The sequence below is a fragment of the Sebastes fasciatus genome, chromosome 10, assembly GCF_043250625.1.
Source record: "Sebastes fasciatus isolate fSebFas1 chromosome 10, fSebFas1.pri, whole genome shotgun sequence".
NCBI classification, from domain to species: domain Eukaryota; kingdom Metazoa; phylum Chordata; class Actinopteri; order Perciformes; family Sebastidae; genus Sebastes; species Sebastes fasciatus.
The window spans coordinates 28,195,454-28,208,934 of NC_133804.1; the positions used below are offsets into that span (position 1 = coordinate 28,195,454).

General features: G+C 40.7%; 1 protein-coding gene across 2 annotated transcripts in view; it reads left to right on the forward strand.

Moving 5' to 3' along the window:
• Positions 1–13,481, forward strand: part of slit3 (slit homolog 3 (Drosophila)) — a 303,920-nt gene that overhangs the window by 216,211 nt on the left and 74,228 nt on the right. For both annotated transcript variants that reach the window (XM_074649244.1, XM_074649245.1), the window contains 5 exons: positions 259–422; positions 2,536–2,680; positions 7,181–7,252; positions 9,215–9,286; positions 11,145–11,216. In XM_074649244.1, coding sequence (XP_074505345.1) covers positions 259–422; positions 2,536–2,680; positions 7,181–7,252; positions 9,215–9,286; positions 11,145–11,216 — 525 coding nt within the window. The remainder of the gene's footprint in view (positions 1–258; positions 423–2,535; positions 2,681–7,180; positions 7,253–9,214; positions 9,287–11,144; positions 11,217–13,481) is intronic.

Here is a 13,481-nt window from a genome sequence, read left to right on the forward strand (position 1 = left end):
TTGTGTGAGTGTGTGTGTGAGTGTGTGTGTGTGTGTGTGTGAGCCTCCTGATCCTGGCCAAGGATGTAAGCTGTGTGAAAAATAGAACCTATTTGAGTGCCGAATCAAATACGTTTGCTCTTACTGAGCTGATGTGCTTCGCAGACTCTTTGAGAGACTTTTGCCTCTAGAAAGTGCCCATTTCAAATGGGATAATAAAGAGTTTATTGTGCTAATTTCACCCACTCAGGCTCGTTTCTTTCTCCTTCTCTCTCCCAGGCGTCTGCACTCCAACAATCTCCACTGTGACTGTCACCTGTCCTGGCTCTCTGATTGGCTCAGAGCCCGGCGGGGCTTGGCTCCCTTCACCCAGTGCATGGCCCCCGCCCACATGAGGGGCCTCAATGTCCCAGATGTGCAGAAGAAGGATTTTATCTGCAATGGTGAGACATCAACACACATACACACGATATTCAGGGCTCGACATTAACGCTTGCCCGGGGCAAGTAAACTCTGTGTTCGGGCTAGTGGAATGCCTCATGCAGTTGTCCGATCAGGCAAGTGAAAAATAAATGTGATCTTTATTAGGGATGCCTCGATATTCAGTAAAAATATGCGATCGGGAGATCGGCATTAATTCTTTATTCGAGTCCCCAGAGTACGCTCCGTCGCTCCGAGAGTGAGGTGCTCTGAATAAGTGAACAGTAACGATGCATTCCAACAGCACTTGAATTTCCGAACGGTCCAGTTTGTGCCAGAGTGCGCTCTGACACTCGGAGTGATTATTTAAGAACTCACCCATAGCATGAAGCTTCATTGTGAACAATACATCTGTGTTGAAATTGGTGTCCCATGTAAATAAAACACCTAACAGCTAACGTTAACGGATGTTCCACTGGGTTACATTATGGTGCGTTCAATCTCTGCTCAGTAAAAATGAGCATTAGGCAAAGGTAAATTATAACATTATCATGATGCGTTCAAATGTAATCTTGTAAAATGTCGTTTTTGGTGAGAAACTTGAATAAATCCAGTTGTTTGAAGGAGATGTTTTCACAGCAATATAAAATAGATATTAAGAGAGGGAATTATGACCTGTTTAACTTCCTAACACTAGCTCTAAGCAGCTTATAATATATCTTATTTTTTAATAGAACCAGATTTTCCATTTCGGACAAGTAAGTTTGTCTATTGGGCAAGTAAAACATCTCATCTACTTGCCAGATGGTCAACTGGCTGAAAAAGCTTAATGTCAAGCCCTGATATTCCATTGACATATCAAAGAGCATGGCTGAAAGACACTCTGAAGCACCTTTCTAGTGCTTATTGTGACGATGTGACTCTATCTGAAGTCAAGGCGGTAATAAAAAAAGGCCTGCTTTTATTTTCATCCAACATTTGTTTTAAATTGGCTCTGGAACAAAACCTATAAAAAATATTTTTGTAGAAAAGCCACTAGTTTTGCGCTCCATTGCAGCTGCATCAAATTGACACATGATAGTATTTTAAATTGAGCCTCTAAAGTAACATTCAACCTCAAACTATTCAGCAAACACCAATATAGATATGACATGCAGAGTGGATTCAAGATGATTGAATTTAGTGCCGTTGACAGTAGACGCTCTTTGACGTAGAGTTCTACAACACAGGGACTATAATAACCATAAAGGCCATTATTGCAGGCAGCATTGTTATCATGTACAGACAGCTCAGCGTTGAGTTTATAGCACTGAAAGAATTACACCATGTAGAGCGCGTAATCAGCTAAAAGGCCAGTATAAGAGCAGTAGTGTTATCAGCTGCAGATAGTACACACACTGTTTATAGGCCTCTGATTCAGCTCTCTGCTCTAATAGACTGTCAGGCTGTGCTCTCTTTATTAGCCCTTAGCCTCGTCTTTTCTGCCTGCATGCTCCACAGCAGACCTCCTCTCACTGCTCTTTTTCTTTCCCCTACTTTATGTGTCAATAAAACCCTCTCTCTTTCTCAATTTCTCTTGTTCTTTCTTTACTTTATCCCTCCATTTTCTCTTCTTTCCTCCTTTTCTATATCATTTTCCTATCTCTCCCCATGTTCCTAGCCTTCCATCCTCCTTTTCTCTATCTCTCCTCCTGCTCACATCCAGCAATATTTGTGTTTACATGCTGTGGCCAGATGATATTTAGTACTGATATTCAGTTTATATTGCAATTTCCTCTCATTTCATATTAAAAAATGTCATGCTTCCCTCAAAGAATTGTATTTCTGGCAGGATGCAAATGCTTCTGAAACTACACAAAGACCATAAAACTCCCCCCTGAAGCTGACTCTAATCTCATTGAGAGAAACTGGGATGAAATATACAAAAAGCATCGTAAAGAATTAAAAATAAAACAGGAGCTAAAATTTGATTGCACAAATCATCGTAGTATGATAGCTGCAGGCACGGAGGGATCTCTCCTTTTCTCTTCCGTATTTGGCAGTAAACCAGTGAAAACGATCTCACATTTGAACAAATTAAAGTCAATCTCTGCTTGATGTTTTATATATATTCCATCTGTATATTTCTGTCTACAGGTCCAGCACAGACAGAGTCGAGGACTTGTGTTCCTCAGGTAGCCGTTTGTCCGCCAAGCTGCAGCTGCAACAACAACATCGTGGACTGTCGTCGTAAAAGCCTCACTGAAATACCAGCCAACCTCCCAGAGGGCATCGTGGAGATGTAAGTCTGATTTATTTTCCCTTAGATGCTACGTGTGTCATGTGTGGTATCGACAGACTTGTTCATACAAAGCACATTTAACTTATCGTGTATTGTGTTTTCTTAAAACGTGTATATTTACTCGCTTTTCACACTATATCAGTATTTCTATCAGTGGTGGGAGAAGTACTCAGATACTTTACTTAACTAAAAGTAGAAATAAAACAGTCTAAAAATACTCCATTACAAGTTAAAGTCTCACATTCAAAATGTTACTGAAGTAAAAGTATTAATTAATTAAACGTATTATCAGCAAACTGTACTTAAAGTAGACATTATGCAGAATGGCTCCTTTCACAGTGTTATATTTTTATAGAATATTATATTATTCTGTTTTTGTCACTAACACGTACATGAAAGAGCATTTTAATGTTGTAGTTGCTCAATGTGGAGACAATTGTAGATACTTTGTGTACTACTGGGTAGATATGAAGTATAGTGCTGCATCATATCATATCATATAAGAATATCATGTGTTTTAGTGTAGAAAAGTGTCAAATAGATTAAGTGGAGTAAAAAGTACAATATTTCCCTCTGAAATGTAGTGGAGTAGAGGTATAAAGTAACAGGAAATGGAAATACTCAAGTAACGTACAAGTATGTCAAAATTGTACTTAAGTACAGTACTTGAGTAAATGTACTTTCCACCACGGTATTCCTTATTAAAAACTGCATTCTGGCCACATTCCCATGATGGACCCATGTTCAAATAATCTGCTTTGTACATTATGTGTTTTTGCTCAACAAAATCATGTAGTTATTTGCGTTTTTCTCCTTCTCTTTATTCATTGAACACATTGTGTTTTGACTGTTATACGGGTTATGTGTACGTGGTTATGCAAATGTGTGTGTAGAATTGCAGAGATTTGATTCTAGTGTACTGAAGGAGACATTTTGAGCTATTTATAAGATTAAAAACAGCAATAGCCACTTCAAAACCATTTGTAAGCCAGAGTTTGAATGAAAACTAATTAATACTTAATCCAAACACACACACACACACACACACACACACACACACACTCAGTTTCACTGTGATATTTAGACGCTTTGATTCAACTAGACGTTACACCCGAACCGATCTCTGGCGCACTGTGAGTTTTGCAATGGCATCATGTTTGAGATTGCAGCAAAACTCTTTCTTTTACACACTCACACACTTTTCCTCCTCTTCTCTCTCCCCCTCCTCCTTTCTGTGTGTTACACACACATTTAAACACACACACGCACACACCACAGTGGGACGTGTTTGATATCCGTATTGATCGCTGTACCCTGTTTGTTTGTACAGAGGACAGCTGGTTGATTGCTCTCTGAGTAAGGGAGCAATTCTCCCCCACAACGCTACGCCAATACCTCTACACATCCCCGGCATAAGTAATAGATTCACACTCACATACACACCAACGCACACGCACGTATGTAGACACACCAGATTTTGTATGCGCAAACAAAGTACGTAGTTGGGCACAAATTACACGTACACACACACACTCTCAGAGGGTCAAACACACACAAATGCACTTGCATTGTGATTGAGCTACAGGCACCAAAATATATCTGATTAGATCTCTTGGACACAAACACACACACATACACACACACACACACACACACAGACACAGAATTAGCATTTGATCCATTAATAAATGTTGTTGCTGCAGCCAGAAACAATAGAGTTTAATAGGATGATGTATTGTCAGTCCTCCAATACAGACAAAGTCATCTCTCTGCATGCTGGTGGCAAGGATCACTGCCAATTGTGTGTGTGTATACAGCACACAACTGTGCACGTCTAAGTGTGTGTGTGTGTGTGTGTGTGTGTGTGTGTTAATCTGTCTCTCCAAGTCAAATACATTCACAAAGTAATTTAACAAAACAGGTTTGTCTCAAGGCGTTTAACTTCATTAGAGCATCAACAGTGTGTGTGTGTGTGCCCATTGTGAACATGCTCACCTGCCAAACCCGTCTCCTGTTTCAGTTGCCGTTTAATCGCCGCCTCACCTTATAGATTTTTTTATATTGCCTCTTAAAATGCCTTCCCTTTAATACATCCTTTGATATTGAGCCTCTAAGTGTCTTTGACTCAACCTTGTCTTAAAGCCCCCAGATATAATTTGTTACTTGTTGTGTGAGCAGATTGTCTCTGTCAATATCTGTACATCTTTGATTTATTTTGACCCCCCTCGGTAGGAATAAGGTGTTGTTGCCTGCCAGGGGCGCGAGGTGGGGGAATTTAGAAAAGGGACACGAGCCAAGAAACAGCCACCTGTAAGGGGGTTGTGATGCATTCAAAGACAGGACCAATAAATTCAACTAAATTGCATTTAATCCCAGTAAATGTGATCAAAACTTGGCTTTGGAGTCCATGTCAGAAAATATATTGCTTGTATTTATTGTATTTAGCTGTGTAGTGACTGACAGTGGTTAAAGGCAAACAGTGATACAAGATGAAGATAGATGCATAGATAGATAGATAGATAGATAGATAGATAGATAGATAGATAGATAGATAGATAGATAGATAGATATCAAGGGAGGAGAGTAAAGAAAAGAGGGATGGAGAGTGGAGGTCAGGAGCAGCACAGGGTGGGGTCTGAAGAGGAGGAGGAGAGGAAGAAGAAGGGTGGATTAGTTCCCATTTATCATTCTGACAGCTGACCCTGTAGCCGGCCTTGGGACCTCACCCCATCCTCCTCTCTTCTTCTTGATTCCTCTTCTCTCCCCTGTTGTCCACACTTCTCCACTCCTCTTATTGCTTCATTGTTCTCCTAATTTCCCACTCCTCTTCTATGGTTTCTCTTCCCTCCTTTTTTTCTGTTCTCATCTCTTCCTCTACCTCCACTCCTTTCCTACTTCCTTCCCTCAACAAGGTCACATGAAGAATATATGAGCTACATAGAGTAGATGAATGTGTTGTCTAGACCAGTCATTCCCAAAAACTGGGTCAGGACCCACCGGTGGGTTTATTAGGGCCGCCAAATAAATTTGCAGAATTTCTTCCATGCAGAAAATTAAATTGTGATTTATGTATATCTTTTTTGAAATGGCTGGTTTACCTATTCAAGATAATATAAGGTGATGCAGAAATAAGAACGTTCATTTAAATTCGCTCTTCAAGATGTATAGATATGGGGCCTATTGTGAATTAAGTAGCAATGTCATTTTTAAAGAGTGTGTCCCCAGAAACACTAGGAAACAGTGGCCTCGACCATCAGGAGAGCAGAAACTAAACTACAGTACATTTCCCCAAACATGGGCTTTGTGCCTGATGGCTCCCCACATTATAATGGATAGAATACTAGCAGTATGGCATAATGAGTGTGCAGTCTTCCAGAGAAAGAGATGTAATAAGTTCCCTTTGGCCCTGAGCATGTAAAAGTTGAGGAACGTAATGTGTTCATGAATACAGACTGCATCTAAAGAAGAGAGCGTTGTGGCTCCAACAAAGGAACATATGAAATATTCAAATAAAAGAAGATGAGAAATTATGATTGGAAAATGAAAAAGTGTCACTCTACTGCTGCCAGTTACAGTTAAACCAATTGACCCATGTGCAAATTGGATACAGCATCGGTAGCGGGGCCCCGTTCATTCCTATGAAAGTTGCTCAGTAGCACATGAAGCAAAAAAAGGTCAACTTCCGAGTCTAAAACTACCCGGATCTTCCGGCGATCTTCTGCATCCATTGGGCCCATAGAGCAGCGCAGTAGTGTGTCCTTTAACTCCCAGCCCTCGCTCCAGCCTAGGTCTGGGTCGCCGACTTACAGACGTGTCTTTCCCAATGTTAGTCTATGGGAAAAAGTCTTTTTGGGCCCTATGGCATCACATGGCCGATACAGAAGTTTCAATTCCACTGTTTGACCATAACAAAGTTATGCTTCAAAGCCTGGCGTTCTTCCTGGGGGCTTGAGCCAGTCAGGTAGTTGTCATACTTTGCCATTAGAAACATTTATCCATCACTGGACGTCCTGAACACTTTGGCCAGAGTCTTACTGATCAAACAGGAACTTTGGTCAGCAGCAGTCCAGGTTTTGGTTGCTCCGATTCATTTATTGGTCTCATGTAAGCCTTCATTACTGCTGAGCTGCAAAGATTCAACTCAACATTTCACACCGAGTGACCTTGATCAGCCCCCGCTGCAAGCAATGACCAACCTGCAGAAATAGTGTGTAGATGTTGATTGGAACAACCACCTTTTGAACCTTTTGTGCACTTGTGCTTGACTGAGGTTGTGGCGTAAACAGGACTCCATGATAACCAACGACTTCTTTGACCTTGGTGAAATTCAACATCAAAACGAAAGAAAAATGAACTTATAATCTTTTGTTGAAGTTATATTAAAATTTTCTCATTGTATGTTTTAGGGGGTAATGTGTTCATCTAATTCATTTGAAGGGATTGTTAAAGATCATCTAACTCCTTCTTTTTCTCACCCCCTCCCTTCTCTCTCTCTCTTAGTCGCTTGGAGCAGAACTTGATTAAAAATGTCCCAGCAGGAGCCTTTTCATCCTACAAGAAGCTCAAGAGGATGTAAGTCTGTCTGGATCAAACTGTGCACACAATCTCAAACACTCACAAAAATGCATGTGGATTCACACAAGCTGGTAGCATTCGATCGGATATGCATGAACATGACTCACATTAAGAACCTTAGCAGCCAATCTTCTCTTACTGGCACCACACATGGATGCATTATTTTATTTATTTATTCATTTATTTAACCAGTTACCTCCCACTGAGGTCAACTAAAACAACTGCATCATCTGCATAACAACGAGTTCAAGTTTCATGTGCATTCACTCCACTTGATCATGTATGTGAACAGAAAATAAAGCAGACCCAGTATAGAACCTTGGGGCACTCCAAGGTTTAGTACAGTAATCCAGCATAAACTGAACTCACTGACTTTCACACATTGATTCCAACCTGAGATAATCTTTCAACCAATTAACACTGATTGACATTTTTCACCATTTTCTGACATTTTATAGACCAAACAACTAATTGATTAATCAAGGAAATAAACGACAGATTAATCAACAATGAAAATAATCATTAGTTGCAGCCCTACAAATAAGCTGTCATTTTATGGTCGAAAAAACAGATACAAAATTCAGTAAAATTCATTGTGTCCACTCACTCATATTATTTTGATTGACATGAGTTGTATTCAATCATCGTTAGGGATAAGGGAGGACCTACTTACCTTGGCGTCATCATTAGCACTGGCATGGCAATTTGTGTATTTGTTTATCTGACTGCACTCTTTGTGGGTTGCGATAGCCTGTTTATTTAACATTTGATATTTGGTTATACACGGCTTTGTTGAAAACTCGATTCTGATTGGTCAATCACAGAGTTCTACGGTGTGTTATTTCTTTATAACAGACCGTTGCTATGGACGCAGTTCTGATCTCAAACTTTGGAGGGCCATTTTTGCGTCAAATTATTGATTTGTTAAGTAAGTAGCCGTGTAATAAGCGGGATAATGTGCAATAAGCGGGTCATGGTTGTGAAATAAACCCCTTCAGGGTGATGCAAGACCCTTCGCTTTAATTTGTGGTTGGGCTGGAAACTGTCAATCTGATCTGGCAACGCTGCTCAGTAGCAGAATGTGGTTTTAATGTAGAATTATAATTAACAGACACATAATCAGTTACTGATTTCTATAATATTTACAGACTGTGAGTAGTCAAAAAGAAAAGAAGGGCATCTGTCTAATCTGAAGTCCAAACCAGCATGCACGCACACACACACACACACACACACACACACACACACACGCACGGCTCATCTGTTCTTGTCTCATTCACACACACACCCACAGACATAAAGCTCCCTGGTGAAAAATGTCCTTATCATGCAAATGGCTGAAATGCCAGACTTGCAGACTTCTGCAAGGTTGTAAGGTTATCCACCCACGCACCCGCACGCACACACACACACACACACACACACACACACACACACACACACAGAGATGGAATTTTAACCTCCACAGAAGTGTTAAATAATATATCTTACAGCGGTGGAAGTGAATGACATGAACTGCACTTAACATGCCACTGCTTCCACTCTTCCTCTCTCTCTCTCTCATGTCGCTTCACTTCTCTCCCTCGCTCTGTCCATCACTCTCTCCCTCATTTACTTACATATTCAGCCCATCTTACTTCTTTTTTTTTACTTGTGTCCCCTTGCCTTGACCTCTGCTGATGTATTCTCTCATGATCATTTATCAGACAGTTCTAGGACATTCACACAGAATGAACCCCATTACTGTGTATTACAGTAATGCACTTACCCTCGCTCTCTCTCTCTCTCTCTCTCTCTCTCTCTCTCTCTCTCTCTCTCTCTCTCTCTCTCTCTCTCTCTCTCTCTCTCTCTCTCTCTCTCTCTCTCTCTCTCTCTCTCTCTCTCTCTCTCTCTCTCTCTCTCTCTCTCTCTCTCTCTCTCTCTCTCTCTCTCTCTCTCTCTCTCTCTCTCTCTCCCCAGTGACTTGAGTAAGAACCAGATTTCTGACATTGCCGCCGATGCTTTCAGCGGCCTCCGTTCACTCACCTCACTGTAAGTATGACACACGTACACGCCAACACACACACACACACACACACACACACATATCCAGACAGGAAAGTAATTGCGTTTCCAGACATTTAGCAAATAAAAATGTTGTCGCTGTCGATGTTGACAACCTGACCACAGCGCTGCAGAGTGTGTGTGTGCGCTGTATGTGAGTCTTTGTATTTGCTTGTGTGTGCGTGTAATCAGTCAGTGCATGTGTGTGTGTCTGAGGGTGAATGTGATAAGAACATGAAGGACAGTTTAATTTGAATCAATCTGGAGCATGAAAATGAGACAGACAGACAAGAAGGGGTAGACAAGGTGAACCCTGGGTGTTAAAACTGAACACACACACACACACACACACACAGTTAAGTCCGTTGAACAGGAATGTCACCGAGAGGCACGACTTTTGCAGTAGAGGCCAGCTGAGGCGTGATGTAGCAACGTATAAAATTGCTCAAGTGAATTAAATGGTTGCAATTGGAAGCACATCTCAAACATAATTTCAGTTTTTGACGATCAAACGAGATAAATGGTCCAACAGTGTGCTCAGAGAGGAAAGCCTCAGTGCTGAAATGATTGTGCTGGATGTTCTTTTTTCTTATAATCTGACAAAAAAGTTAAATATTGCGATGGGAACAGACAACTTTGTCTCTGTGATAGTAACACTCCTTCAGCTCTTGTCCCTGAAATAGTTTTTCCAACTCAGTGAGCGTGACAGCTTTGTCATTCTGAGCAGATGTATTCTGGGTCCTCTCTGTCTTTAGGAGAGCTCAATATTAGTGAACGTTTATAGAAGAGGTGTCGGTCAAAAACACAGTAATAACAAAGGACATCTTGGTTTAAGGTATCTTTTCTAAGGGTTTTGCATTAAAGTGACTCTGACCAGGGGAAACCATATATCTTCAAATTTGATGATTTAGATTTTTTTCCCTCATGGGTTGAAAAGAATATACAAAAGGTACTTAAAATCCCACTGTATTATCTGAAGAAATGCATTGTGTCGAAGATAAAAAAATACCTTTTTTTCTTCTGAAAAGTTGACATTCAAGCATTATTACTTCTTCATTTCAGCTGAGACACCTTCATATGAGAACTATTGTCACGACTTACTGACAAACAATTTGACATCAAACTTTGCTATCTGATGAGAGTATTTCATTTAAATGTACATTTATTTTGCAAAACCAGTTCCGCCACTTCACATTGATTGGTAGGATATGAATATAAAAGCATAATACTGTAAATTACACTATATGATTCAGGGTTCAATGTATCCTCATACAACGGTTTGTATAATATTTTTCCTTATCTTTTGCTACGAATGTCTAGCAACACGTGTCAATTCCAGCTAGATACATACATACAGTCTTTTCAAAGTAAACTTCCGTCTTAACAGAAAACAACTTGGTTAGGTTATAGGCAACAAAACTACTTTAATTTAGGAAAAGATCGTGGTTTGGGTTAAACTAACTCAAGAAGTGGCGTTACTTTAGTACGGAAGTTACATGAAAAATAAATCAACGTTGACTTCTGGTTTCACACGGCACACGAACACTGGTCTCCTAGGTAAAAGTCCGGTGTTTATTCACTGTATGCTGTGAAAAATGTAAAGATCATAATACAAATGTCCCAAAAAATACACTTTAATGGGATAAAATACCACAAGATGCCACAACTTGTGGATGCAGAGCAGTGCCCCTCTCCAGTGGCGGATTAGAGCAGCAATAATGTCCAGAAAACAACAAAGTATTTACTGAGCTTCACAGCCGGCTCCAGACCGCATACGCCTGGACGTGTGAGGACAGCCTTGTAAACACTGTATCCTAAATGATGTTGTTTCGACTGTCCTGTGCAGGGTGTTGTACGGCAACAAGATCACAGAGCTGCCCAAGGGATTGTTTGATGGACTGGTTTCCCTGCAGCTACTGTAAGTACTGTCTGTGTGCTCTGTTGTTATGTGTGTACCTGTGTGTCTGTGTGTGGTCCCCCCCAGAAAACAATGAAATACATTATTCAGCAAACAAAAGAATATCTCACTCATATAGGGGATGAACTACCCAAGAAACACTGTATGGTCATTGATTTGTAACAGCAAGTCTGTGCAGCTACAGTTTCTTTTAGAAAATGGACAACCAATGAAAATGTCTAGCCGTTAGGCAGGTATTATGCACATGTGTTACTTAGTGACTAGGGCTGTCATAGTGATGACATGATAATGACATGCTCAGCAGAGCGATATACAATATTATTGCCTTTTTACAAATATCTTAATGTATCCCAATTTTAGTGCTGTATAAATAAGCTTTATTGTTAGGCTAGGTGTAGGCTAACAGACAGTTTTAAAGCTAATAATACTTGTTTATTGTTAGATGCAGAACACAGAAGGGCAATGAGAAGCAGCGTTTTTTTTAGCTGAGACACTTTGGTTTCTATGATACGGAATATCCGCAGAAGTAAAAATGTCGGCACATGGTAGAGTACTTGCTCTGGATGAAGGGAAGGCTGAAGCACGTATAGGGAGAGAGGACGGACCCATCGGTCTATGTGTATTCATTTCTCCTCCATTGGTGTTGTTGTTCAGCACTCGTAGCCTACATGTAGGATGTGACGGCTGGTCTTTGTGGTATTTGTCCGGCCCCTCCTCCGTTGTGATTGGACGTCGGGGTTAAAAGTGGCACTAACGTTTGGCGTTTTACCAAAAGTTGAACGTTTTTCAACTCTCTGCGACCAGAAAAAAACCCACTAAACATGCAGCGCTCAGTGCAGAATAGACGCTCAGCGCCTCGTCACGCTTGCCATCCCCTGCGGTTGGCTTGTCAATAGTGTGTTATTGCAATATTGCGGTTATTGCGACAGCCCTATTGGTGATATCACCACTTTACAGAAGAAAAGCCAGGACTTCAAGCAAGGCATTTCAGGCAGTTCAGGAGCAGTGTTCCTGTGGGGGAGAGTAACTCCCTTTGGTGTGGACTTTGGGCTTTGAAACTTTGCAGACCTTTTATAAGCACAAAAAATATATATAACACACTAAATTAAAGGGAAAAAGCATAAAGGAATAAAAGGTCCCCTTTAAGATGATTTGGTGACTTTGCATTAAATAGTTTTATCTACAGTACATTACTTTTGTACCATGATCACAGCTAAGGCCACTTTTATATGCCTCTATATACTGTACGGTAGTGATTTTATGAGGACAAGCAAATCTCAGTAATCATCACTACTGCACAGCGGCAGCTATAGCCGCATCCCCTCTTCGTGCATTAACCCTCCATCTGTCCTGCAATGTGTGTGTGTGTGTATACAGAAAAGTGAACCAAATTGATGCACTGTAATAAAAACCGTAATCTCCCATAGTTCTTCTAACATTTAGTGTCTACTAGGAGGGAAATGCTATTAATTGTAAATAATTCATCACGGGTGCAGGTTCAAACTGCAGCAGTGGTTCAGCACGCAGTATATAAGGGCTACATTTGGTACTGTATGTGGCATATGGTCCTTGCAAAATGCCGCAGTCCACTGCAGAAACAGCTAATGTTCTGGGCTTTTCCATCGTAAAGTGAAGCGAAGCAAAGAGAATGAGGATGAGTGAATCTAACCCACAAACACCTTTTACGGGCTTAGGTGGATCATTGGGATGCATGGTGCATAGTCAGACACAGAGAGAGAGAGAAGGGGGGAGAGGGATGGATACAATAAAGGATGGGGAGGGAAAGATGGAAAAAAGACATGGATATGAAGACAGATATGGAGAAACATATAAATGCTGATAAGATGAGAAAAGAGAGATGAAATTAACATTTAGCGTCCCCTGATTGGCATTTCCCTCACACCTTGTCATGATGATGTTAAACACTGAATGCTTTATATTTGCCTACATGTGCTCCCCTAATAGAATAATTCAGGACCGCTTCTGTGCATTTGCTGCTTCAATCGCTGAATAAATAAAGTACTGAATGACTAGTTAATATTCATGTCTTGCCACCACATCATTGGTCAATCCCACAAAGACACCGCCTGCAGGTGTTGGCGCTCACTCAGCAGGCGTTGGGAGATAACGTGTCTTTTAATATTTCACCGCCGACAAAAGAAAAAAACTCCACAATGTCGGTCAATTTATCAGGAATCTTTACCTTCAAGATGCAGTTATTCTCCCGTATAGTGTAATAATTATATATTAGCTTTCACTGGTGAA